General features: G+C 49.9%; 8 protein-coding genes across 8 annotated transcripts; 2 read left to right on the plus strand and 6 right to left on the minus strand.

Annotated features, from left to right (window-relative positions):
- Positions 1-1,085: 1,085 nt before the first annotated feature.
- N7481_012988 (uncharacterized protein) lies at positions 1,086-1,271 on the minus strand (the record flags this gene model as incomplete). The annotated part of the gene is made up of 1 exon (XM_057272207.1): positions 1,086-1,271. The coding sequence occupies one exon, from the start codon at positions 1,269-1,271 to the stop codon at positions 1,086-1,088; it is 186 nt and encodes a 61-aa protein (XP_057116395.1).
- A 1,001-nt stretch (positions 1,272-2,272) lies between these two features.
- N7481_012989 (uncharacterized protein) lies at positions 2,273-3,414 on the minus strand (the record flags this gene model as incomplete). Its single annotated transcript, XM_057272208.1, has 2 exons — positions 2,273-2,319; positions 2,367-3,414. 2 exons carry the CDS (start codon positions 3,412-3,414, stop codon positions 2,273-2,275), a joined length of 1,095 nt encoding a protein of 364 aa, XP_057116396.1.
- Positions 3,415-4,358: 944 nt separating this feature from the next.
- Positions 4,359-6,305, minus strand: hemA (5-aminolevulinic acid synthase HemA; the record flags this gene model as incomplete). The annotated part of the gene is made up of 2 exons (XM_057272209.1): positions 4,359-5,908; positions 5,972-6,305. The coding sequence occupies 2 exons, from the start codon at positions 6,303-6,305 to the stop codon at positions 4,359-4,361; spliced, it is 1,884 nt and encodes a 627-aa protein (XP_057116397.1).
- Positions 6,306-7,085: 780 nt separating this feature from the next.
- On the minus strand, positions 7,086-7,912 carry N7481_012991 (NAD(P)-dependent oxidoreductase; the record flags this gene model as incomplete). The annotated part of the gene is made up of 2 exons (XM_057272210.1): positions 7,086-7,723; positions 7,843-7,912. 2 exons carry the CDS (start codon positions 7,910-7,912, stop codon positions 7,086-7,088), a joined length of 708 nt encoding a protein of 235 aa, XP_057116398.1.
- Positions 7,913-8,762: 850 nt separating this feature from the next.
- Positions 8,763-9,269, plus strand: N7481_012992 (ribonuclease H1; the record flags this gene model as incomplete). Its single annotated transcript, XM_057272211.1, has 1 exon — positions 8,763-9,269. One exon carries the CDS (start codon positions 8,763-8,765, stop codon positions 9,267-9,269), a length of 507 nt encoding a protein of 168 aa, XP_057116399.1.
- Positions 9,270-10,515: 1,246 nt separating this feature from the next.
- On the minus strand, positions 10,516-15,662 carry ino80 (chromatin-remodeling ATPase INO80; the record flags this gene model as incomplete). The annotated part of the gene is made up of 3 exons (XM_057272212.1): positions 10,516-10,721; positions 10,797-15,045; positions 15,111-15,662. The coding sequence occupies 3 exons, from the start codon at positions 15,660-15,662 to the stop codon at positions 10,516-10,518; spliced, it is 5,007 nt and encodes a 1,668-aa protein (XP_057116400.1).
- A 2,143-nt stretch (positions 15,663-17,805) lies between these two features.
- N7481_012994 (zinc-dependent alcohol dehydrogenase) lies at positions 17,806-18,946 on the plus strand (the record flags this gene model as incomplete). The annotated part of the gene is made up of 3 exons (XM_057272213.1): positions 17,806-18,423; positions 18,479-18,848; positions 18,900-18,946. Coding segments are annotated over 3 exons (1,035 nt in total), but the record flags the coding sequence as incomplete, so codon positions are not given.
- A 193-nt stretch (positions 18,947-19,139) lies between these two features.
- N7481_012995 (putative GABA permease) lies at positions 19,140-21,336 on the minus strand (the record flags this gene model as incomplete). The annotated part of the gene is made up of 7 exons (XM_057272214.1): positions 19,140-19,312; positions 19,381-19,774; positions 19,880-19,966; positions 20,037-20,569; positions 20,671-20,818; positions 20,930-21,173; positions 21,233-21,336. 7 exons carry the CDS (start codon positions 21,334-21,336, stop codon positions 19,140-19,142), a joined length of 1,683 nt encoding a protein of 560 aa, XP_057116402.1.
- Positions 21,337-25,744: the final 4,408 nt, after the last annotated feature.

Here is a 25,744-nt window from a genome sequence, read left to right on the forward strand (position 1 = left end):
CTAGAAAGAGGGCGTAAGTGCGATGTTGTCATACTTCAAATGACCTGCTTTATCAAGCCAATAGAAAGTTTCCTGAAAGCGCGCAGCCTCTTCCGTTCTTTTGATCGAAAATCATACCACGCTCTCCATGCTTCCATGGTTCTACTTGGAATTGGTCCGCAAGGTTAGGTTCGTAGTCGCCTATAAGCCAGGCTTAGGATCCATGCCTGTGCGACGAGTTATCAAACGAAGACTATACGGCATCTTCAAAGACAGAACATGTTTCCGAGGGTCGATAATATATCGCTTCTACTGCTTAATATTCACAAGCCTTATGGCGCCGAGTGATGTGCTCTTTGAGCCAGTTGCCACGGCTTGGCGATATCTCGGCGATGCCCAAACCGGTTCAACCGAGTCACGGCAAAGGCGTCATCATCCATGGTTTAGACTAATGTACAGATCTGTAGAGCATACATGGGACGTTCGCACTGGCCATGGGTGGTCATTTTCCGACCGGAGATCAGCTCGAGCTCTTACGTTACCCGTCGCACTGGTCCTCTAAGAGTCATCGTGATAGCTCGAACAAAGCAGTGCTTGTTTCTCAAACTCCTTGAAGCATCCAGAGTTCTTCTCTGCCAGGAGGCGTTGAATCTTTGCTGCTTCGTTTACTTACTAACTTTCTTGAATTATTGCACTTCGTTGAGTTTCAGGTAAGTCCAAAAAGTTAAAGTACATCGGCTATTCAAATTCCAATTCCCGGTTGTTACCAATCCCAACTCCCAAAAATGCAATCAATCATGCAGGGACTTCTTTATGAACAATTGCGAAATGTGCTCGAGATCGACCCCTCGTATTGAACCTTTTATCGCAGGAAGGATGGTGACATAAATACGCGCCGGGTAAAATATGCGCTGATTCAATGTGTCGCAGGGCTCAGATTCGCTTTTGTGAAGAATCCGCCGGTATTAGGACAGTTTATCCAGCCACAGTGGATTTTCTCCTTTTTCAGATCCGACCGAATAGAATTGATTAGATTATGCTGTCCACTATGTATAGTACGTCGTTAGACTCCGTTAGAGGAGGCGGAGATGCTTACTTGGGTTGGGTTAGCGGATCAGTTTCAGTTCCGGTTCTAATGCAGCTTGAGTCTCAGACGCAAGCGCAGGCGGACGAGAGTCGCCTTCAAGTTCGAACCACGACAATCTTGCCTGAGTTCGGAGTCGTCGCCAGGTCCGTTTCGATAGCTTGTGCTCCGGTTCTAATCTCCGCTCCATCGCCTCCAGATAAGCCATTCCGAATATAGTTCCTAACCTTCTCTTAGAGCCCAGTATCCTGAGTTGTCGGTTTAGCATGCTGCCGCATCTCCCATTGTTGCAAGCGCCATGTAAACGTGCGTATTGATATTGGAATACCGTGCCTTTCATTTAAATGCTTGCTTATCTCCCATCGTGTTGAGCCATTGTTGTAAAGTGAGATAATCTCATCTTTATAAGGGTCAAGATCAATCTTGGGGCAAGGCATATGGGCAGTGGTAGCTGGGGTGTAGAGGGCACAGATGTATAGAGGGCATCGAGGGAGCCGTGGCTATGTGTTTGTTGAAGCTACAGGATCGGAGCGACCGAAACCCGACAGTGGTGGACGTAAAGAGAAAATGCAAACAACGAAGGCGTCGCATTGAACTTGGATGTCTGGATGCCACATCTCGACCATATAATTCATAAACCAGGCTACGCCTATATAGGAATTATCCGACCTGATCCGCATGATCAAGTATGGAATCTTGAAATATTGGAGTCTTTATATGAGCTTTATATATCCAGGATCTTCACCATGGTCGTTACCTCATTCGGTCAAATAGTCAAAAGTTATCGCTGAGATGAAACGCTGTGGGCCACTGGGGACCGCAGCCCGCTAGATACCCCGAAGGAGGCTCAGCTGCCGGAACAGGGGCTTCAAGCGAAAGGATATTCCACATTCCTTGATCATTTCGGTGGCACCCATGCGATATAGGCCACAGTTTCGTCTTTACTGATTGATGGCAATTGAAGATACTATTGGAAAACAGCAAAGTGTTTCCAAATATCCTCAGTATATTGATGGAGTAAATGGAAATATCAGAAAAATAAATGCCCGGGTATATCAAAAACAACCTCTCTACTGGATATCACAACTAAAAAAATAACAACAAGTAGTCAGTCAAAACCAACGCCCCTGACAACCTCAATTCGAACCCGGCTCCACCGGCCCCCGAATAGGAACCATAGCCCTCCTAACATACTTATAACAAACAGTCTTAAACCTCCTCGGCAAACCACCCGCAGAAGACGATCTCATAGACAACTTCCTATGCAAACGCGTAGCATCGAAACTAGGTTTCCGCGCCATACCTCCCGCTCCCCCGCCTGCCGTTGTCACAGCCGGCGGCGCCGTCACCGACGTCGTGCATCGCGTTTCAGGACTAGACTCCTCCGTTTGAACGGCCGTTGCTTCACTTGTATCATCTGTTGGAGAAACCGTGCTGTTTGTTTCGGGGCGATGCGTTTGTACGCGCGCAAGTGGGACCGTGTGTGTTTCCATGCGCGCGAGTGGGATTTCTTCTAATTCTGATTCGTGGCAGGGGAGAGGTATGGTTCTGAGGGCTGCAGAGATGCGGTCGTGCATGGCTTGGTCTTGGATTATTGAGACGGGGGGTGGGGAGGGTGATTCGTTTTCGTTTTCGGGAATGGTCATTGCCATTGGCACTGGCATGGTTGTGGTAGTAGTTGTAGTTGGGGTCGGGGGTTCCTCTTGCTGGTTTGCGATTATGTCGTTCGCTTCGAGGACCCTTTCCTCAATGATGGCGTTCTTCTTCTCTTCGATCTCGGCTTGTAGGGCGTTTTGCGCGCTTTGGAACGTTGAGGTTCTTGCGACTGCTTCGAGTTCGTCCATGTCGAGTTCTGCTTCGGAACCGGAGCAGTATTCGTAATATTCATCATCTTCGTCGGAGTCGGACTCGTCGGACCAATCCGAGTCTTCCTCTTCGTCTTCGTCTTCGAAATCGGCCGTTAAAAACTCCTCCAGTCCGCCGCGGACTTCGTTCTCGTCTGTCTCGGTATGGATCTCAGTTCCTGGTTCGGGTTTACAAGGGTTCGCGTCGTAGACGGGTGATCGTAGTTCTGGGCCTTGAGAGTATTCCTTGGCCTTATTGTCCAGCGTCGCAGTGGCAACTTCCGGATCCAAACAAGAAGATGCCATATTTTGCATATTCAAGCTGTGAACAGCGCGATAAGCTTGCGAGACCAGCTGTCTCACGTAGTCGGCCGAGGCAGGGTGATCGGGGTGACTCGCGGCATGGGCGTAGATTTTGGCGCAGTGTAATTCGAATACTTGGGCCAATTGGGAGGCATCTTTGAAATTGGAGTCAATCAATGTGTGTTCTGGCCATGAGGTCGCCATCTTTGGTGGTGGTGGTGGTGATTAAATGTGATGGATGTTGTGGTGGAGGGTGGGAGGAAACGCGTGCAAAGCAGCTTGACGCGTTAAGTACTCCGAGTCCTCCCCACAGGGGCTACGGTTAGTGATATTGCGCATAATCCCTCAGGCATGCACCAAACATTTCAGTCCCGCCCCTCATTCTCGGTTTAATTAGCTTCCTTTCTGGTGGAAGATTTTGTGAGGGATTTATTTTGCTTTTTCTTTTCCAAATTTTGAAAGGGCACACCTCTGTAAACAAACATACCAAGCCAGACGCTGGACCCTGGAAGTAGATCTAGTTCTTTCTCCCCCCCCCCCCCCCTCCCCCTCTCCTAGTGCCAGTGCCTAATTCCTAGACAGAGTGCCAGTTCCCTGGGCATAGCGCCCTATTAAAGGACAAATAGCCTTTCTCGAAATATTCGCAAGTCATCAGTCTACAAAACTACCCACATTTACATCTACAACAAGGTAAAGTAATGCCCCCGAAACTCATCCATTGACAAAATTCGAATCTATCTATCCACACAACCAGGTCGATACAGTAAGACGGATGAAATAAACAGTCAAAGGCGAGCCCGAAAAACCGGGAACCAAAAAAAAAAAAAAAAAAAGTAGTGTCATCCGTATGGGAATGACAATCATGATCACAGTCATGTATTATGAATCAAATGGTATGTAGGTTAGATGCAAGAATACACATCACACCGACCAATCAATGGAAAGGAACGGACGGGATATAAACAAAGCATGCGTCAGCTTGAATCCCAGGCATGCCCCAACCTGACCGGGAAAACTCCTCCCGGACCTCCCAAAATGAGACAGACCAAAAGAGAGCCTCCACAGTCTGGGACGTGGCAACTAAATAGCACCATCTCTCCGCTTAAGCGGCAATACCAACAGGAGCGGAGGCGATGGGCGACTTCGCGCTACCAAGGGGGGGTACCGGTCTTCATGCGAGGAGGCACGGGGGAGGCCTGGGCCTGGGTCTCGGCTCCGAATTCACGGGAGATAGCGACCTCGAGAGACTCGGTAGCCGCGAGGCCGAGCTGGGATTCTTCCCAAATAGGCTGATTCGCAGCCTCGGCGCCCTCGACGCCGACACCGACGAATCCACCCATGTTCTCCCAATCGCTAGCGCGCTTGAGGCCCAGGTCGTTCCAGACAGCTTGCACGGCTTGAACAAGGTGATCGCGCAGGGGCTTGACGTGGCCTGGAGTCGGGGTGATGCGCAGACGCTCCTCGCCGCGGGGCACGGTGGGGTAGTTGATGGCCTGTACGTAGATGCCGTGTTCCTCGAGCAGTTTGTCAGAAGCTTGCTTGGCGAGTTCGGCGTCACCGACCAGCAGAGGCACGATGTGCGAGGGGTTCGGGATAACGGGGATGTCGAGAGCCTTCAGGGAGTTCTTCACGGCACGGGTGTGGAGCTGCTGCAGGACGCGGTCACGAGGTTGCTCGGACTGGTACTGGATGGCGGCGTCGGCACCGGCCATGGTTGCGGGTGGCAGGGAAGTGGTGAAGATGAATCCAGGTGCCAGGGAGCGGATGGTATCGACCAGAGCGTGGGATCCAGCGATATATCCACCGACGCAACCGTAGGCTTTGCCCAGGGTGCCGGTAATGATATCGATACGGTCCATGACCGTGCCCTTGGTGCTCTTGGGAGAAGCGGTGTCCTGCGACGCGTAAACGTCGTAGTCCAGGTGCTCCGCGACACCAGCTCCGTGGGGACCGTACATGCCAACAGCGTGCACTTCATCCAAGAAAGTAATAGCGCCGTACTTGTCAGACAGGTCACAGATCTTCTCAATTGGCGCAATAGATCCGCACATGCTATACACAGATTCGAAGGCGATGACCTTGGGAACGTTAAGAGGGAGAGAAGCCAACTTGGCTTCTAGATCTTCCATATCATTATGTTTGAAGACCATCTTCGCCGCTCCGGAGTGACGGATACCTTGAATCATCGATGCGTGGTTCAAGCTATCAGACAGAATCACACAATTGGGCATCTTGCTACCCAGAGTCGCGAGGGTGGCGTCATTGGCAACATAGCATGAACTAAAGACCAAGGAGGACTCCTTTCCATGCAGTTTGGCCAGAGTATCCTCCAGCTGAATGGCATGCTGGTTGTGGCCAGAAATATTGCGGGTACCACCAGCACCAGCACCGTAAGTATCAAGAGTGCGGTGCATGGATTCCAGAACCTTGGGGTTCCGACCCATACCGAGATAGTCGTTGGAGCACCAGACCGTCACACGCTCCTCGGCCGAGGCCGTGTGGGCACGAGGAAATTCCTTGGCGAGGCGATTGATGTTGTTGAAGTAGCGGTACGACTTGTCCTTGTGCTTCTTCTCGAGTTCGGTGTTGTAGAATTCATTGTAGTCAAATCGGGAAGTGATCGGGGACTCGGGGCGAGGACCGCGGGCCGCGGCATCCGCCGCAGGAGCAGGACGGAGATGAGCGAGGTTAGGGTGGGCTGCTAGCCAATTAGTATAGATTCCAAGTGTCAATCAAAATCAAAATCCCGTCGGAAACTCACCCTGCTCATTCTTCTTGTAGGTTCCTTGGGCGGCACTGGCCGGGTGGCCGCCAGTGGTGTGCAATGCACGCTTGTTGGATGGCGCCAGGAACGGCTTCGCGGCGGGGACTCCGGCGGCGGAGGAAGTAAATCGCTTGGTGCTGCTGAGACGGGCACTCTGGACTGCAAGAGCCTTGCTCATGACCGGGCAGCGGCGAGCCAGAACCTGGAGGTTGGACATAGTTCCACCGCCGGTGCTGGGACGGGTAGCCGTGGAGAGAGTGCGGAGGGCGGCGGGCGCAGTGCGCTTGAGGAAGGGGCACATAGCCCGGGACTGCTGGAGCATGGCCTCCATTATGGTGATTGAATTGAAGCCTTACAAGGTGTGTAAAGGGCTGTAGGGGAGCAATGTTGCAGTGTAAAAAAGAAGAGAAATGAGACTCATGAAATTCCTGGGGCGGGGATAGAAAATGAGTCAGCAGATGACAAACGGGGGATTGTGAATGGCCAGATCATCGACAGCGTGTGGTGCAGCTCGGAAGATCCTCCCCATTTGGGCCTGCGGCACGCTTCACCCGAACTTAGTCAGCGTTCACCGGTATCAGAAGGCCCGGGTGGCCCGAGGTTAATTAATTGACATTTGCTGTGAATTTTCTGCGGCGGCAAATATACTTTTTTGGTGCGGGGGAACTTTCCGCAGTCCCTGGAAACACATGTCGGTGAGGCCGAAAATAGATAGAGGAGAGAGTATGGAATACGGGCTGGAAGATCATCGAAGATATAGTGCGGGGAAAATTACTTCGTACTAGTATAGGTACATTAGGTAGTGAACATCCCGTGTGGCATGTGCCCGCAGTACCCCCTCAGGTAATAATTTGCGATGGTCTGAACTTCCATGGTAGATCGGATTATGATCCCATTGCCATGATAAGCGGCTATAGAGAAACCTGTGGCAACTTGAACTGTACCCCAATAGTATACATGCATGGATGAAAGCCAGTGTACTTCTGAAGTTATAGTAAGAGTTGGCAAAGACCAGTTACTATTAATACTAGTAGTACCCAACTATACTAATAACCAGCATATCAGGCTTTAATAGTAGAACCATGACACCAACTTGAACAAAACTCTTCCCCTAATTCGACACAATAACCCTCTTATTATCAAACTGATCCCCCTCCCTCCCAGCCGCCACATCAACCATCCACCTCGCACAACTCTCACGCGTAATAAACAAACTTGCCCCAGACTCCGTACTTCCAAACGTCTTGACCGGGCATAACCCTCCACCCTTCAACCCGACCGGCAAAGGAAGCGTCCAAACAACATCCTCTCCACAAACCTCCTCAATCTCATCATTAACGGCATTATGATCCTTATAAGACTCGGAAACATTACTAAAGGCAATCATAAACCGAACAATATACGGCGTAACAGCATAACTCTCGCCAACGCCTAGAGCATTCATGACAACCAAGCGAGGTTTGCTGCCGCCACTTGCTGCGAGGCTGTTCTGCTGCGCGTGTATGAGGGCCCGAGCAGCATTCCTAGTCGAGTCTGCGATTAGACGCGGTGGACCAAGAAACTTTCCCCAGGGATTTTGGCCTGCGCGTGGCGCGTTGAGGAAGACGAGAATTGCGTCTACTGGGGTGCCGGATTCTTTGAATGCGCGTGCCATGTCCTCTCCTGACAGAGGGGAACCCTCAACGACGGTGAGTCCCTCTTGGGGCTCGATGCCGTCGGCTTTGCGGACGAGAATGGTCACCGTGAACCCTGGAGGAACTTATTAGTTCTATTTTTTAAACTTCTTTGATGCCCCGTGACATGATTAGGAAGTCTCATATAATATGTAGAAGTAGATACTACCAGTCCGCTGGCAAGGTACTACATACCTTGTTCCAAAGCATATTTATATCCGTACAGACCCGTTCGCCCTGTTGCCCCGAGGATAAAGAGATGCATTTCGCCCACTGGCAGCGATCGTCAGCTAAGGAAGTCGTGACACTGGATATTGTGAGCGCAATGCACACCTCGATTATGTATTCGGAGGTAGTGTTCCCCCTATTATTTTCGTTGCGCGAAGAGTGTGGCAAATTGACTAGAATCGCACCTCGAATGGGGAAGTTAACTGTCCCCATAAAAGCTCGAACCTTTTGAACTGTCATTGGTCGAAATACCCACGTCAAGTGGCCCATGCGCATTCTAGCGCCCCGGCTTACTATGGCTTACCCCTCCTAACCAATCATGTCAAATGAAGTTGTCTTGGACGGAAGGATGGTATTCTTTAAATTTTGGGCGAACTTGCAACTCGGAAAATCGCTTGGGATAAGAAAAGTACATTCAAGTTTCATTCCATTTACTGTAACTACCAGTAAGCCTTCTACAGGTTGTTGATCGAGAGTATCATGTGACCAACCTGGAGATCTGGATCCTGATTGGCCCGTTAACTCGCCCGTTTGCTTCAGGCCTCTCATTCACAAACAGTCAACCAGATCACTTCCTCTCATTTTACTTCCTCCGGAGAAAGGTTTACAGTTAGATCCTCAACAATCCATTCACATCTCTGCCGCCCCTGACACCTGGAGTCGGCTCGACTACCTAGGGCTAGAGATAGCCCGAGCTCATCTTACTTCTCTACATACATCCAAACTGGAAGCACTCATGGTGAAAGCCGCCGTTGTAAGCAACATATACATTTCATGAGTGAAAACTTTCCAGATAGCTGACCACAACCACAAAGCTACCTGGCACAATACACAGTGCATCGCTCTGAAAGTCCACAGCCTTTTCAGCATTCGCAACCCTCGCAGTAATGGTCTACACCATAAAAATTTGGACCGATGGCGGCTGCAGAAACCATGGAACACCAAATGCAATCGGAGCTTCTGCCGCCGTTTTTGAAACAGGACCCGGTGTCTACATGTCCTGGACGAGGTCGCTACCCTCTCATCCTCCCCCAACAAGCCAGCGTGCTGAAATCGACGCCATTAACCTAGCACTGGACCAAGCCCTGGTGTTTTATGAAGAGCTTCCCAGCTACACAAGGCTTGATGTGACAATTTATTCCGATTCAAGATACGTGGTTGGCTGTATGACCCAATGGATTCCCAGGTTCATCAATAATGGCTGGCGAAATTCTGCTGGCAGGCCTGTTGCGAATCGAGATCTCCTAGAGGAGGCTTGGTATCTGAACAATGAATTGAGACAGCGGGGATATGTGGAGTATCGCTGGTTCCCGAGGGAGCAAAACCAGGTTGCGGACGGGTTGTGCGATGAAGAAATGGACAACCACAGCCACTGGCAGTATGGCAGATATTAGTATGTGTCTTATCACTCCTACTATTCTCTCGACTGAACGGCCAAACGACCGCCACAAACGTCAACTACTATTCCATCGTGCAGCCACAGCAATTCCAACAGATCTACGCTGCTTCCTAACCCCAGGCTGTTTTACGTTCCCTCCAACCCGAGTGCGCGGTTCCTCGCTGCCTCTCCTCATCCTTAATCATGTTCGAAGGTTATCAATCATGGTATTTGTACCAGGACAACCATGGATTTTACGCCCCCGTAAGTGGCGGCCCCGGTTGAAAGGAAGATATCTGTTAAGTAGACGATCATATATCACCGTCACCGTCACCTTCAAGTTTTTACCAATCAAAACAACCTGGAATACATATTTTTAGGAACAGCATAGTATAGAACATCATTTAAATCTATTATGATAGCCACATCAAGTGCCCCATGGACATACAAACATCAAATCCTAGAGTTTCAAGTCTGCATGCAAACAAAAGAGCGAGGCACTCGCAGGTAGAGAGGAGCGGAACCCCAGGAAATTGAAGAAAGAAGCAGCTTTTTGCCAACACCCATCAGATATCCCAAGAGTTTTTGGAACCTTGAACATAGAAAACAGCAACTGTAACCTGAGCATCCAAGGCGAAAGTCAAAGCCAGAACCGAGTCAAGTTTTCGACCGTAGGAATAGGTAGGCAAACAGAGAGTAAAAGAGCTTTGGAAGAAATAAAAACTTAAAAAAAGGGAACACTTCTCCCTCCCGAAACCAGCATCCAGACACTGGAAACTTGAACGAATACATCACATCAGTGATAAGGTAAATTTTTGTAAAAAAAAAAAAACATCAACATCTATTGCATTGCGACAGCATAACATCACATCACATCAAACCACTGCTCCTCTCTTCTCATCTCTTCACTTCCCGTAAGTAATGAAACATCATGTAGAATATTTGTAAATAAAATTTCATCAAAACAACAGGGTACATATCCCTTCTCTCCTTTTTTCTTCTTCTCTTGGGATGGAATAGGGTAGGAAGGAAGGCAAGTGTCAACGATAAAAGCATTGTATGGTAATACACAGCAGATCATTGATATGGTCTGGAAGTTTGAAAGAAAAAAAGCAGAAGAGAGAAAGAGGGGGTCAAAGTATGACACGAAAAGAGAAATAGAAAGAAAAGTAATAAAAAGAGTTCCGATGGAATCATCAAACGCCTTCGCCCATTTGCAATTGCAGAGTAATACAAACAAAACAGATCACACACCACTCCCATTAGCTGAGTCCACCGTCCCCATCGATTAATCGGAGACGTTCCTTGGTCGTTTTAGCGCGCTTCATCGTTCCCTTCCCCGGTCCGCGACCACGACCTCGTTTTGCTGGTGTCGCTGATCCGGCGGCTGCGGGCGTGTCCACGGTTTCAGACATGGGAGTTGCGGTTCCGGAGGGTTTGGCTGAGGCATCATCGAAATTACCCTCGCCTGTAGAGAAAAGTTAGTAAAGAGAATTTGAGAGAGAGGGACTGAGAAAGAGAGCTTTATGTGCGATGCACTTACCTTCATGGTACATATCTTCCAGTGTGAGATCACGCTTCCGCTTCTGCGCTGCAGCGGCCTTCTTATTGCCCTTAGCAGCATTTTGAAGTTCTCCACGCTCAATGGCCTCACGTTCCCTCTTTTCCAACAGTTCGGCTTCGTCGTCGTCCGCAAGCCACATGGCGATATCCTTTGTGCGGTTCTCGCGGGGCGCGCGAGTGTTGAAGTCCACGCCACCGGATGCGCCACCAGTGATGACGACGCGCTGGACCTCCTCCTTCTGAAGAGCACGCTTGCGAATACGCTCTTCGATCGTGCCGCGGGTAATGAGTCGGTAGACGGTGACTTGGCGGGTCTGACCGAGACGATGGGCTCGGTCCATGGCTTGGGAGTCGATGGTGGGATTCCAGTCTGAATCGTAGAAGATGACGGTGTCGGCGGCTGTCAAGTTGATACCCAGACCACCGGCACGTGTGGACAATAGGAAGACGAATATCTCGGGATTGGACTGGAAGTCGGCGACTGTGTCGCGACGGTCCTCGAGCTTGGTGCTTCCGTCCAATCGGCAGTACTTGTAGTTGCGGAATGTTAGGTACTCTTCCATCAAATCGATCATGCGTGTCATCTGGAAGTACAGCAGAACACGGTGACCGCCAGGCTTGAGTTGCCGCAGAAGCTGATCCAGCTTGGCAAGCTTTCCGGAATCGGTGACGAAGCGGCGCATGGATGGGACTTCGATGTTGGTGTAGCGAGCCTTGAGTGAGGCGGGTGGTGGCAGGATTGCCTGGTCAGAGTACGGCGCAGGGTCCAGTTTTTTCTCAAGGACCTGCTCATCCGTTTGCCGAGTAGACTTGCCATACAATGCTTCTCGGATATCCATGTTGAACAAGGCTTTCTCACTCTCACGTTGGGCCTGCATACCCGAGGCGGAAAGCAAGATCGGGGGCGCAGAGGCTTTAGGAACAGCAGATGGTTCGATGACGTTCAGACCTTGGTCCTCGTAAGTTGTTCGGGAGACATTCATTAGGTTGCGCATACGACCCTCGATCGTGATGTCGCATAGGGCCTGTCGATCGTTGCGGTCCACAATGTTTAGCATGGAGTGTGGCAGCACTGAGTTGTCTGATGATCCATTCTCATCTGTATCGTAGCTGACATTAAGACGAGACAAACGATTGGGTCGACCACGACGGCTGGTTGCGCGCTCGAATGGTCCCTGACGAGCCAGATCGCTAGCTTCTCCAGCAGAAGTGTCCACAAATCGCAAGAACGAGAAAGTGCCGTTTTCACGAGAACTACGCTGAATGTTCTCCGGTGTCCAAATGTTCATCAAGTGGGACAAGTATTTACCCCGGAAACCGGCACGTTCATTACCAGGCCCGGGCATATCAACGCGGGCCTCTGGACCGCACAGAAGGCGCGGCAACTCGTACTCGATGCGGTTCCTTGTCGAATAGCGCAAGTCGACAAAATAGCCTTCACGAATGAAGGATGCGCACTCTCCAAAAGCAGCAAGTGAGAAAGGTGACTTGGTCTCTGCACGCTCGAAGAGATCGGGGTGATTGCAGACTTTTCGGAACTGCATGACCAAATTCATCAAGGTGGTACTGTCACTATCGTCGCCGACTGCCGCCTTCTCAATAATATCAATGATGCTGACACGATTCCTCAGATTGGCGTAAATAGCGCGCTGGCGGTAGGTCAAGTCACAGAAGATATCCTTCTCGACCTTGTCGCCAAGCTCTTGTTGTACATTCTTTTTAACACGACGAAGCATGAAGGGTTTCAAGATCATGTGCAGACGTTTGAGTTGATCCTCATTCAGCTTTGTGTTACTTTGAGCGTGAGACTCGATGTCTTTGGAGAACCACTCGCTGAACTCGTCGTGGGAATCGAACAGGGTAGGCATGATGAAATGCAGTAAAGCCCACAATTCCTGCATGTTGTTTTGAATCGGGGTACCTGTCAACAGGAGACGGTTGCGGCAGGAGAAACCCAACAGGTTCTTCCATCGAGAACTCTGTGATGACTTGATGGCCTGCGCTTCGTCAAGAATCATATACTGCCACTTGATTTTCTGAAAGTATTGCGCGTCGAGAACGACGAGTTGGTAGGAGGTGACGAGTACATGGAATTCGGAGTCGCGGTTATAGGTGATGTGCTTGCGGTCCCAGAACTTTCGAAGAATCTTTCGGTCCTTCGCATTACCCCAATATGGTAGAACCTTGATGTTAGGCACGAACCTGGCGATTTCCTGTTGCCAGTTGTGTAGTGTGGAGGCCGGCGCAATAACCAGGAAAGGTCCCCAGATGTTGTGGAACTCAGCCAAATAGGCCATGACGGAGATAGACTGAATAGTCTTACCCAGACCCATCTCGTCGGCCAAGATACCGTTGATACCTTGTTCATACAAGTTGACAAGCCAATTGAGACCCTTCAGTTGGTACTCCTTCAGCTGGGCATTCAGCATGGTAGGCTGAGAAATCGTAATATCACCAAGACTTGAGGGGTTCTGGAAGTTCAATTCGCCCTCGTCGAATTGTGCCATCTTATCACCTTCTTCATTGTTGAACGCACGAGCGCGGTCCTGGGCCTCCTGGACAGCATTCTGGGCATTGGCCATGGCAGCCTGTTGCAGGGCGGTCTCATCATCGGCATCAAAGTCAAGGTCCTCAAAGTTGGTCACCTTGCTCGGATCGGCATCGCCGGTAGGCAGTTCCCTGCCGGGCTGGGCTGTTTCACCGGTCCCAGAAACATCATCTCCTGCTTCCGCCTCCGCGGTCTTGATCTTCCGACCGATAAAGTGAGAGTACAGTTCAGTTTGGGAGATAAGGAAATTGAGCTTGCGCTTCTGTCGGTTGGACTCTCGCTCGGCCTCGGCCTTCTTCGCAGATTCGAGCTCCTGCTTCTCTGCCAGACGACGCAGGTCACGCTCCTCACGCTCGTTGCGTTTCCAGAAGGACATCATCTCACGCATAGTACGCTTGGCGCGGGCCTGAGTATCCTTGGTGCTCTTGTTCGTGCGCTCCTGCCACTTGCGGGACTGCTTGCTTGCCAATTGCGCCGTCTTGCGCAAATTCTCCTGGCGAGTAGACAAGGACATCGTCTTGATGCGGTAGACCTTGGGGATATCCTTTCGGGCAATGTCACGCCAAATTTGTTCGTAGATCTGGTTATAACCCTTGCTGTCGTAGTGCAATGGCACGGGGGTACCTTCTTTTGAGCGACCGCCCTTCTTTGAATCGCGTGGGGTGTAATAAAGAGATTCATCATCATAGCCGCCCAGATAGGCAGCCTCGGCGGCATCCTTTTCAGCCTGCTTCTGCTCCTTGGACTTCTTGGGGCGAGAACTGGCACCTGCACGCCCAGAGCGACGCCTCGAGGGAGACGATCGACCAATGTGGAATGAGCTGGTGGTGCCGCCTTCGAGATTGGGAGCCAGAGGGGTGACCTCGCCAAGTTCGTCTTGGGCATTCCCGCCCTCCAGGGCGCGCTTAGTAGACTTGATTTTCTTTTGGGCCCGTTCGGCCTCGCGAAGAAACTTGGCCTTCTCCGTCGAATCTGAAGCATTGTCTGCCTTGCGCTCGGCCTCGAGTTTCTTTTGCATTTCTAGTCGGACAGTGTTTTCACGACGACGCTTGCGCTGCATATCCTTCTTACGCTCCTTCTCGTCCTGGATCTCCTTTTGTTGGACTTCAGCGATGACTTCTGGTTCGTTCGCTACGCGGAAACGCTCATTTCCGATAATAGCTTGCTTCTCGAACGATCGACCAAGGTCAATTAAGAACTCGTTGCGGCGGCGCTTGCGTCGAAGGTGCTCCGCACGGGCGCTATCGTTGGACCTCTTCAGACTTTTCTCCCGATAGTACTCGAGCTCCGCATCGAAACCGGACGCCTCAACATCACTTTTATCGGCATTTTCGATGTCAATCATGGCCCGGTTCACCTGATCAGCATCAACGCCCGGCGGCAAGGGCTTCCGTGGGTGTACACGATGAGTGGTCTCGGCCTGCTCGGACCCAGACTTCGAGATTCCGTTGGGAGCAAAAGATCCTCGAGTGTCTTTCGGTTGCACCGGGGTTCTATCCGCCTTGTGAAGAAAAGTGCCTGGGGTGGGAGCAATTTCACGAGCTCGAGAGTCGTTGTGCGGCGTTTGTGCAGATGGAGCAGGGGTGGATGGCTGTGGGGACGGCTTTCGTGCGGGTTTGTCTTCGGAAGGCCCAGAGAGGATGCTGGCAAAGGACATCGGGTCGGCTGCTCTCGCAGGCTTCTAAGATAAAGGCAAAGGTCAGATAGCTGTTAGATAAAGTGGGATGGTGCAATCTCGAGACGTACAGTTTCTCTGGGTGGGGAAGATCGTCGTGATTCCTGCGCCATCGAGGCCCCGTACCCTGCTCCGTTGCCTCTTACATGATAAGGAGATTCCGACTCGCGACTCGGTGATTGGGAGTGACCATCTGGACGGCCGGATGAATGTCCATGAGGCGTGGAGGGACCGTACGGCGAAGCGCCATTGCCCTGGTGTACCGAATTCGCAAGGGAATGTGGAGGCGGCAAAGAAGGGGCGCCGGCTGCGGAAGGAGGTTGATACTGCGTCGATGGCTCTAGATGCGATGAATGCGCTGGGGGAGCGGCGCCATTCAAGGGTGGCGGGAGTGAACCGGGCATGGGGGAAGACGCGTGCGAAAAGCGTGGACTGCGCGAGACGGAGGATGGAGGGAAAGCCGGGGGCGTCTGAGGTGGATGAGGAGGGTATTGCTGCTGGCCCGATTGTTGCGGCTGCTCATTGTTGGAATAGAACGGGCGATTCTTGCTCGGAGACTCGTAGGCAGGGTACCGTGGTTGCTGAGTCGGGGACTGGGCGTTGTACGGCGGAGCGCCTGTCATGATGGCCGCGTCCCCGGCGCCGGGCAAGCGCGGTAGAAGTTATCTGGTCGAAAGGGAATGAAACAAGATGGAATTGGATAGGATGGTGATTAGACACGGCGAGTTAGGCCCATGGACAGGTGTCAAGGGGGGGTTGTTCGGATATCTAGCGCGGACGCGACGTCAGCGAGATTGGATAAAAGTAGAAGCGCCGGAAGTAGGCAGGAAGAGGAGGATAGGGAAAGAAATAAAAAGAGGAAGACGGGATGATTGTACCTGGTGGAAGGATGGATTCGTTTGGTGGTGGGAAGATGCAGAAAGGAGGATCTTTGTGGCCGAGCAAGCAGAGAATGCGCGGCCGAGCTAGGCGAGGACGCAGGATGAAAGGGAAGGAAAGTAGTAAATGGAGGAAGAAAGGAGGCGATGGGAAAATGGGATGGCGACGAGGATGAGGAGGATGAGAAGGATGAAGATAAAAGGTGGGAGGGGAAACTGGGGGGGGAAACTGGGAAATGGTTCCGTTGAAGGGGAAGAAGGGGGAGGAGGAGAGCAGAGCTGGTCTTGTTGGCTCGGGTTGGATACTTCAATTTAACATGGAAGGTGTACGTCGGAAGAGGGGGAAACTATTTAATTTAAGAATCATGGTCTACTCGAGATGGAATATTGGGATTAAAATTTGTTGATTCTTTGTTCTCTTTTTCGAAGATCCTTCTCTTCATTCTCTTCTTTTAAGCCCCTGCCAAATGTCTCGATGGCTAGTAATGCCGCCGCGATGCATCTCAGCGGAGGAGCAGACCGGGGTTATCGTGGAGGCGCCAACTAGATGAACAAAAGGTCATGGATTGCTAGGGTTTCCCTCTAGAAGTCTGGATCATATCTTCCTTGTTTATTCCGAGATTTCCAAATCGCCGAGATCGCCTTCTGGTCCGGTTGAGAGACTTTGCCCATCCGAAGATTTCGTCGCGGCCGATCCCGTACCTCCGTAACCCGCACAGCCTGGCTCTTCCGACCCCAACAGAAGAAGTATGCACCACATCGGGCTGGACGCATAGATCTTTTCACTCAGTAAGAGGAGGAAATAAGCTGATAATGTCCACCGTAGTCGAGAATCTCCAAACGTAAAAAGTACCAAATCGTCCTGTTCAGAGCACGCACTGCCTCATCTCGCCAAGGCCACGACGAACCACAGCTGACCGGGGCACAGTCTAACCTTGTCAGACGAGACCAGTGCAGCCACAAACATCAGGTGCAAGTCCGCATGCACTCTATGTAATCGAATCCAAGTCCATCTGGACTTCAGCCCCAAGTCCCTAAACAGCCCTCACCCAGATCGACGTCGATCCCGGGCCGCGATTCCCGCAAGGTGCGCGGTACCTGGGCTAACCGTGCATTGGAAAGACCGAAAGAGCAACGGTAGCCATGCAGTGATAGATATGTGTGGACTGCAATTCTCCCAACCCCTGTGCATCATGTTCGCCTTGGTCGCCCTGTACGCTGCAAGCATGGCCTGATTGCGGAGTCATTGATCGGTTCGTGTGGAGAGGCGATGGTGACGTCCTCCACTCCGCGCACGATCTTGTTCATATCGTCGGTTCATTTCTTTCCATTTGGGGCATTCGGATTGAATGGGGGAACGGAGGAATTCCAGTTAAAGAGTCTAGGCTTTTTTGCTTTATTCTGACTGACGTCGACGTGCCAGTGGGCTGAAGAGGATATATGATCATGCATATATACCAACGATAGCGGATTCAGGCTGGAGCAAAGCTCGAGGACAAGGTATGGATGCAAATACCTGTTTTTGGGATAGCAGTGGCAAACCAGCAATTACCTGTGAGATAGTCAATTACCAAGGGACAATCAAGAAGCATCGATAGATGGGGAGATTTTGGAAGATAGGAAGTTCCCAATGGGGAGTTCCGAGTTCAGGTTGTCAGGTTGTCAGGAACGGAAGGAGCCATCATCGACCTTCGCACCTTCCCTCTGGTGGCACCACCTTATGCATTCCTCGTTTGCTTTAAGAAGTCTCCGTCTTCCTCTCTTTCTCCTTCTCTCCTCCTCTCTTCCCTTCCCACTTACCTCACCCCCTCTACGAAACAACTCCCCACTACTACATCTCCCAAAATGACCCAAACAACCCTCCCCCGAAACCCAATGGGCCCAAGTGGTCGAAAAGAAAGGCGGTCCCCCAATCTACAAACAAATCCCCGTCCCCAAGCCAGGACCCGACGAAGTCCTCGTCAAGATCAAGTACTCCGGCGTCTGCCACACCGACCTACACGCCCTGAAAGGCGACTGGCCACTGCCCCTAAAGATGCCACTCGTCGGCGGCCACGAAGGAGCCGGAATCGTCGTTGCAAAAGGCGACATGGCTTCGAGTATTGAGATTGGCGACCACGCCGGTATCAAGTGGTTAAATGGCTCATGTCTAGCATGCGAGTTCTGCAAGACCGCTGATGAACCGCTCTGTGCTAAGCAGAAGCTGTCGGGTTACACCGTTGACGGTACCTTCCAGCAGTATGCGATTGGCAAAGCCGCCCATGCGATCAAGTTGCCCAAGGAAGTGGCTTTTGATGCTATTGCACCAATTCTATGTGCCGGTATCACCGTCTACAAGGGTCTTAAGGAGTCTGGCGCCCGTCCGGGTCAGACTGTTGCCATTGTCGGTGCTGGTGGTGGTTTGGGCTCCTTGGCTCAGCAGTATGCTAAGGCTATGGGATTGCGGGTTATTGCCATTGATGGTGGTGATGAGAAGCGTGATATGTGCGAGCAGCTGGGCTCTGAGGTACGTAACAGCATCGATCATGGGTTGACTAGTGTGGTGGTGTAGAAGCTAACAGGGAGGGAAACAAAAGGCCTACGTTGATTTCACAAAGTCCAAGGATCTTGTTTCGGACGTCAAGGCTGCTACTCCCGAAGGTCTGGGTGCGCACGCTGTGCTTCTACTTGCCGCTTCCGAGAAGCCGTTCCAACAGGCAGTTAGCTATGCTCGCCCCCGCGGCGCTATTGTTGCCATTGGCCTTCCTGCCAATGCTTTCCTCAAGGCTCCTGTTTTCGAGAGTGTTATCAAGATGATCAATATCAAGGGAAGCTATGTGGGTAACCGCCAGGACGGCGTTGAGGCTGTCGACTTCTTTACTCGCGGTTTGATCAAGGCGCCGTTCAAGACTGCCCCACTCGAGGATCTTCCCAAGGTGTTTGAGCTAATGGGTAAGTATTTATATTCACGCAGGGATGACGGGATACTGACATGGTATACAGAGCAAGACAAGATCGCTGGACGCTACGTCCTTGAGATGCCGGAATAAACAAGCCAGAAGTCTACAGAGCTTTCAACACCCTGACGGATATTCCCGGAAACAGCGAAGATAATGTGTCTACAAAGTGCCTCCAAGCCACATAATGAGAAATGAATATGCTAGAATTGAACACAAATATCTGACACTTCAGTAGCTGCATATATTCATAAGCGCGAGAAATACTTCTCGAGGACTACTGATCCTATAATTTCTTAACGTCAGAGTCACACTCCTCTTCAATTCGTTTTCCTTCATCTTCAGGCGCGACAGTTGTTTGAGGCCCCTTGAACGTCTTTCGAGCATGCAGAGCATAATAGAGGATTGCGCCAATCCAGAGTGCACCGTTGATAACGACGGTATAATTCATGTTTTCAGCTAAATCACTCGTCAGCAAGGACACAACCACACAAGAGAGGAGAGAAACGGGAAAGAAAAAGACTCACCAGACGGATTCGGCCCTTCAGTCGGAATCATACACAAAACAATCGCAAAAGCCATATAAACAACCGCAATCCAAGCAATCGGCTTACTCAAATATTTCCCCGTGTAAAACTCACCAGGGACAAAGCGATCTTGTCCCCAGATCAATCGCGCCAGGATAGGCGTCAACCAAGCGAGGTCATTTCCCGCAACGGCGAGGGAGAACAAGGCGTTGGCGGCTGCAGCGTCGATGAGTGAGAGAAGTCCGATTATTGCGGCGGCTGTCACTACTCCGCAGACCATTCGAACGGGTTGATAGCGCATTAGTCTATGTTGGCTGACTTTGCGGAAATATCCTGAGAATGGGAGTGCACCGTCACGGGAGAAGGCCCAGCTTTGACGAGAGGCGGCGAGGACCTGTGGAGGAGATGGTTTTTGTTAGAAACTTGAAGACATAGGTACTTGGAAGTAGATAGCTAGGTATTTCAGTAGCTTGGAGTAGCTACTAGGGCCAAAACTCACGATACTAAGCCCCATGAAGTATTGAACTATTGCGTTGACAGCCATAAATCCGAGGGCACCATTCTTGCCTAGGGCATCGAAGTAGATCTATAAGTTTCATAAAAAGTTAGCATCCATTCACTCATCATCTTTCCAGGGGCCAAGGAAAAAAGCAAACCTGAGCCATCGGCTGTCCAAACTTCGAATTTAAAATCCCTTCAATATCCGTACTCATACAAGCCGCAATAACAGCTAAACTCAACCACCCCAGCACGCCACAGAGCCCTGCCGAAGAAATAATCCCCAGAGGCACAGCACGCGAAGCATGCGTCGCCTCCTCACTCATATGAACGCACGAATCGAACGCGCCAATCGTCCAAATAGGCGACAACCACGCCATGATAAAAGCCCAGCCCGTCGGCCAAGTGGTCAAATTCTCTACCTGGCCGAAGACATACGAGCCTGAATTGATGGGGGGTGCGTTCTCGGATTTGCCGATTGGTAAGGCGATGACGGTTGCGACTACTAGGGCGACGTTTAGGAATATGCACGCTGATTGAATCTTTGGCATTATTCTGCCGAAGAATATTGCTATGAAGCCGTGCGAGAAAACTGTTGCTGCGTATGTGCCGTAGATTATTGGGCGGGTTGCGGACCAGGTTCCGTCTCTGGTTATGGATATCATTGAGAGGAGCATGTTGGCGAAGCCGTCTAGAAGGGCAAGTAATATGGGGTTAGCTGATGAGGTTGCGGTTTGGTTGTCCGATGTCTCCTGCTCGTGGAGGCTGGAATGAGACTGAGATTGGACGTACAATCAATAGAGCAAATACCACCAATTAACCCAATGGTGTTACTATAACCAACTAGAAAACTAAGAGGGTTCTTCCACTTCTCTGCAGCGTAGTAGTGTGTCCAGAAGTAAAGACCGCCAGCAGTGGGCATGGCTGAAGCCATATCAGCCTAAAATCAATGCTTGTAAGCACAATCATTATCACAAACAGAGCAGAAACATAGTAGTATCATGTGAAAGTGGCAAGAAGGAATTTGAAGTAATAGATAGCGAGAACATACCATAGCCAAACTAACAATGAAAATAAAACAACTCGCAACCAACCATCCCCAGACCATGCCCACCGGCCCAGCCGGCATAGAAAATGACAACGTCGACGCAATAGACGGTAACAAGCCCATGATACTAAATGCGACGGCGAAGATCTGGATTGTTGAATAGTGACGTCGTAGTTCCTGCTTATACCCCAACGTTGCTGCAATGGATTTAGTTAGCGGCTGTAATATTGTAAAGAATAGCCCCGTGCTGCTTGGAAATTCCTAGGTGGAATGGTTCAATACCCAGAGCATGAAGGGCAGGGCCACGGACCTAGTAACTCCATATCGCCCGTCTCGGCAGGATCATCGTGTTCGACGCCATCACGGAGCGATTTTTTATCGCGTGAAGCCGATTTGACTAGATCAGCCATCTTGAAATAAGATGAGCCGTCACGTAGACTCTTGCTGCAGTTGTGATGGAGAAGGGGGGTGGGGGGGGCAGTATTGAGCGGGTTAATGCCTGAGATGTTCAAATTCCTGTCGGTGGATATAAATCCCAACCCAAGTAAGCGAGCACAGTACTTGGAATGCCTCCCTAGTTCGAGGCGTGAGTAGCGTAGGACAAATCCAGCGCGTCTGTAAAAGATGACCTCAGATCAAGACCAACACCAGGATCAAGAATAAGGCCACCCTGCGGCGCACCTGCATAATTTATGCCAATCCGAACCACCTTCCGCATTGCGATAAGAGATCCAATTTAAATTCCCTGAGACAAGAAAAAGGCTCGAACCCCGTCATCTTCTCCTCACTTCTGCGGCACGCCGGCAAATCAAAGCTTTATCGCTCTATCAAGTCTCGGTAGGAATTGCGAAATTGTGGTTGGAAGATGGGAGGGGGTCTGGGAGTGCGGGGATATAGCCTTTTAGTGGCTGTGCGGGACCCGAGTCGTCCAGGGTGTACGAGGATTGGATGTCATATCCTGTCAATCTTGTCCTGTTCTGAGGATTGGCGGGGTATTGTCCGCTGATATTGGTACTGTTTATTGCGTGACTTTATGCCGGGCGCTGAGTGAATGATATGTCGCGATAGGGGGGGAGATAGGGTTTGATGTTCTGGTTGGTCGTGACGGAGCCTGCCTCGGGATCGTCTAACCACAGTGAGTTTCTATGCTCGATAAGACCATTGAGACGTTCATAGTTAGGTTTGGACTAAGGAATTAAGTTTCATCATGCTCCGAATCTCGATTCTCCATATGCTTGACATATGCTTGACATATGCTTGACAAGGCTGCTAAGCTGCGTGTGGCGAAAGCCAGAATGCTTACTATGAAATAATTTGCTGATCGCAGCGTAGTCATGTATGCAAGAAGCTCTCCTACAGCGTTGGGACTTGTGAAATGACGGTTTAAATGGGAGTCTTGAGCGACAGAAAGTACTGCATTCTTGGCTTCCTCCAAAACTTCTGACACATCCAAACAAATCCGTCATCACAGACCATCACTACTCCGTATCCGCGAAACCCTATTAGTTTGCCTCGGACGAAGTAACTGGTGATAGGATTCGGAAACTTCCTATTCCTCACTTCGCTTAAAGATATACGACATGAGAGGGATCTACTTAAGCACTACATACCACTTCTGCAAGAAATGCACATGACCAAAATATGTGGAAAGTGGATAACACAAATTACGACTCAGCGAATGTTGTGATGCCGTAAAGAGATCATGATGCTCGGAATTTGAAAGAAGAAAAGGGGAGCCGACTACTGCAGTAGTATGTGATTGGTGGAAGCTGGTCAGCAGCCAAAGATTTGTCTGACCTGCAAGATAAACTGAGGGAGGGGCCCAGGGGTGAATACATCTAAATGCCTTGAGTCTCTGAGTCCCTATCCCCGGTGTGATTGTTTATAATTACAATGCACGAGGTAATTTGTTGCTATTAGACTGAGTAATTTATCATTTCTGAATGGCCGAGTAACTAGTGACTACGTAGAAAATAAAATGAAAAAGAGAGATATATGCAAAATGCCACCAGCCTGATTGTCACTGCACAAATTATATGGCTCGGCTTGCCCCTGGCCTAAATAAGTAAAAGCGAAGCTCACCTCCAGCAGAATATGTTCAGTCAAGTGGAGAGTTGTTTTGAAAGTTCAAATAGGGGGTAAAGATGTAGACTACTCTGTGGTTGGCTGGCACAAGCAAGCATAGCCTCACATCGCCAGGCCTATAGGATCAAAGAAAGAAAGTACCATACATAGTATAATATTGTGGTATGTGATGCTTGAATTTTCTTTCGGCCAATCGGATTATAAGAGCACCTATGCCTAGGAGCTGGGGAGATACTTGAAGATTATTATATCTGGCAAACGGGAATTAAGTCCCAGCGCGTGTTGTGAGACAAAGAAGAAACCATCATTGATGTTCATGATTTAAAAAAAAGAAATAGAAAGCCAACAACTGCACTAATGTATGATTGGTTGGAGGCTAGTAAGCAACTAACGACCAAGCTGGCCTGCAGGATACACCAAGAAAGGGGCTCAGGGTTTTCATGCTACATCCAAATGCACCAAGTCCAACCGGGGCCGAGTCTCGATATGCCCTGTATAGGCCAGGTTATTAGATCATCATGATGATAGTGACGGAGGCTAGCGACGCCATGTATCTAAACTTTACAACCAAGATAGGATCGAAAAGAAAAGAGATAACCTTGGTAAACTTCAAGTTGAATGATACTAGCTAAAAAGTAGGAATTCCTTCACAAAATGTATATAGAAGTCTCAGGCTGAGGCTCCTTTAATATAATAAAATACTTGATGTATAAACGGTGTGTAAACAGCTAGTAATTAAAGCAATGAAAAGAATATAGGCAAGCAGCTTGCAAGCAATATGTATACGTAAAGCCCAAGCTAACTTAGGTATAGGCCAAAGGCCTCAGGGGTCTCGACGGCTATTTGGGACTGCGCGAAGGGGTAGTGGGGACGGCACGCCTTTAAGTGGGGCATTCCATTGCTAGTGTGAGCACCCAAACTTTCGGTCAACCTCCAAGGAAATTAAATTCAAGTGGAAAACCCGCCCGCAAACACAGGTTTGGCTCTTGACACACACCTCGTGGGCCAAGTATGATTTCCCAAAAGAGCCCTTTTGTCCTTCCAGGGTTCTCATTACCCTTGAACCGCACTCGCTCCGCCTTCGATTTTCCCAATCCGCTAGAATTTTATTACATAGAGGTTGATTGTTGTCGCCTGAATGTTGTTCGAGATATTGCGATGATGCGAGCCATCAATGAGATTACAGAAATTGACGAATACCACACAAAGGTGGTGGTATTGTTTGAACTTAAACTGATTATCTCATAAGAGTGACCCTCGGTAGGTATTGATGATGACACCACTAGAGCATGGTGTGAAGACATACTCAAGAGTCGGGAAGATATAACTCCGAAAATGATGAACTGGATTGTCAAAGAACTGCAGTGGAAAGCAGAGAATTTCAAACAGACGGGTTCTACATTCGCGCTTGATCAAGGTGTGTTCAAGTCGGACACCGCAATACCCAGCGAGTTGAAGCAGGCAATCAAAGACTCGTCTAATTCACTGGAGCAAGCTGGCGCTGACCTTTTTTCTCGCAGATTACACCGTGACCTATGACCAAAACTCCAATAAGTAAAAGTGAATTTTTTGCTAGTTGGTAATTACAACTCAGCTGGTGGTCAGGGTCATATTTGAAGTTCAAATGGGGAGGCAGTAAGTAAACTACTCTGCGATTGGCTGGCAAGCGTCGACTCGGAGCAGCTATCAGCAGGCACAGCCTCATCTCACCAGACCTATAAGCTGGAAGAAGCAAAGCGCCCCGGGCTAATGGCAATATTTGAACTGTCTTTCGGCCAATGGGTCTTTGAAAGCGCTCATGCTCAAGGGGCCCGGGGAGGGGAGTTTTCAAGCCTACCAGATCGGGGAAAGAATTACGGCTTATGAGGCTGAAAGACGAAACTTGAATTGGGGAGGGGATCACCACACTTGCTTATAATTGGTTGATGGCCAGTAGGCAGCTGAATTTCCCCATTCTCGTGTAGAGCCGGGGTATGAATTTGTATTGAGATATGATGGTTCAGATTCAAGTTATTGATGGTTTTTGATGGAGTAGTAGCATACTACTTAGTAGCATAGTACCTAGGTACTAGTTAGTATACCGGATTCAAATTTACGGAAGATCATGTTGGCCTCGACTCGGATCCATCATACTATGTATACTAGTAGTAGCTGATTACTCGTTAGTAGACCTCCGAATACGTACTATGTGGCATGCTACAACTCAGAATCAATCCCCAGATCTCTAACCACCGTCTTATTCTTATCACATGATACTACAGACAAGTATTGGAAAATACACAGCTCTGTGGACCGGAGCAAAGCCCAGCCAGACACTCGACCATGTAGTAGAAGCAGAAAGCAGAGCAGACGGCCAGCCACCGGGGCTACCCAGCTGTCTAGAGGGCCAAGACACCAAAAGAAAGAGAAATAAAGCTAGAAGAATTGAAAAGAAAAGGCCATCAAAGCTATGACCACCAAATTTCGAAAATACCGCGAAGAAGACAAAAAAATCGAATCCTCGGGGTTACGAAAATGCGAAGACCCAAAGCGGAAAGAAACTTGAAAGCGTCACGGGTAGGAAGGGGTAAACTTGAAGGTAGGAAGGAAGGCTAATTATACAATTCATCTTGTAAAACACAAAACACTGATAGAGACAATGCACATGCAAGTCAAAGTCAAAGTCAGGGCGGAAGGAGATGCGTTCCCAGGGTAATCATGTCATATCAAATCAAAATCAAAACTCAACTCAAC

Source organism: Penicillium waksmanii (genome assembly GCF_028829765.1).
Source record: "Penicillium waksmanii strain IBT 27052 chromosome Unknown utg000010l:1.0-3698451.0:1.0-3701458.0, whole genome shotgun sequence".
NCBI lineage: Eukaryota > Fungi > Ascomycota > Eurotiomycetes > Eurotiales > Aspergillaceae > Penicillium > Penicillium waksmanii.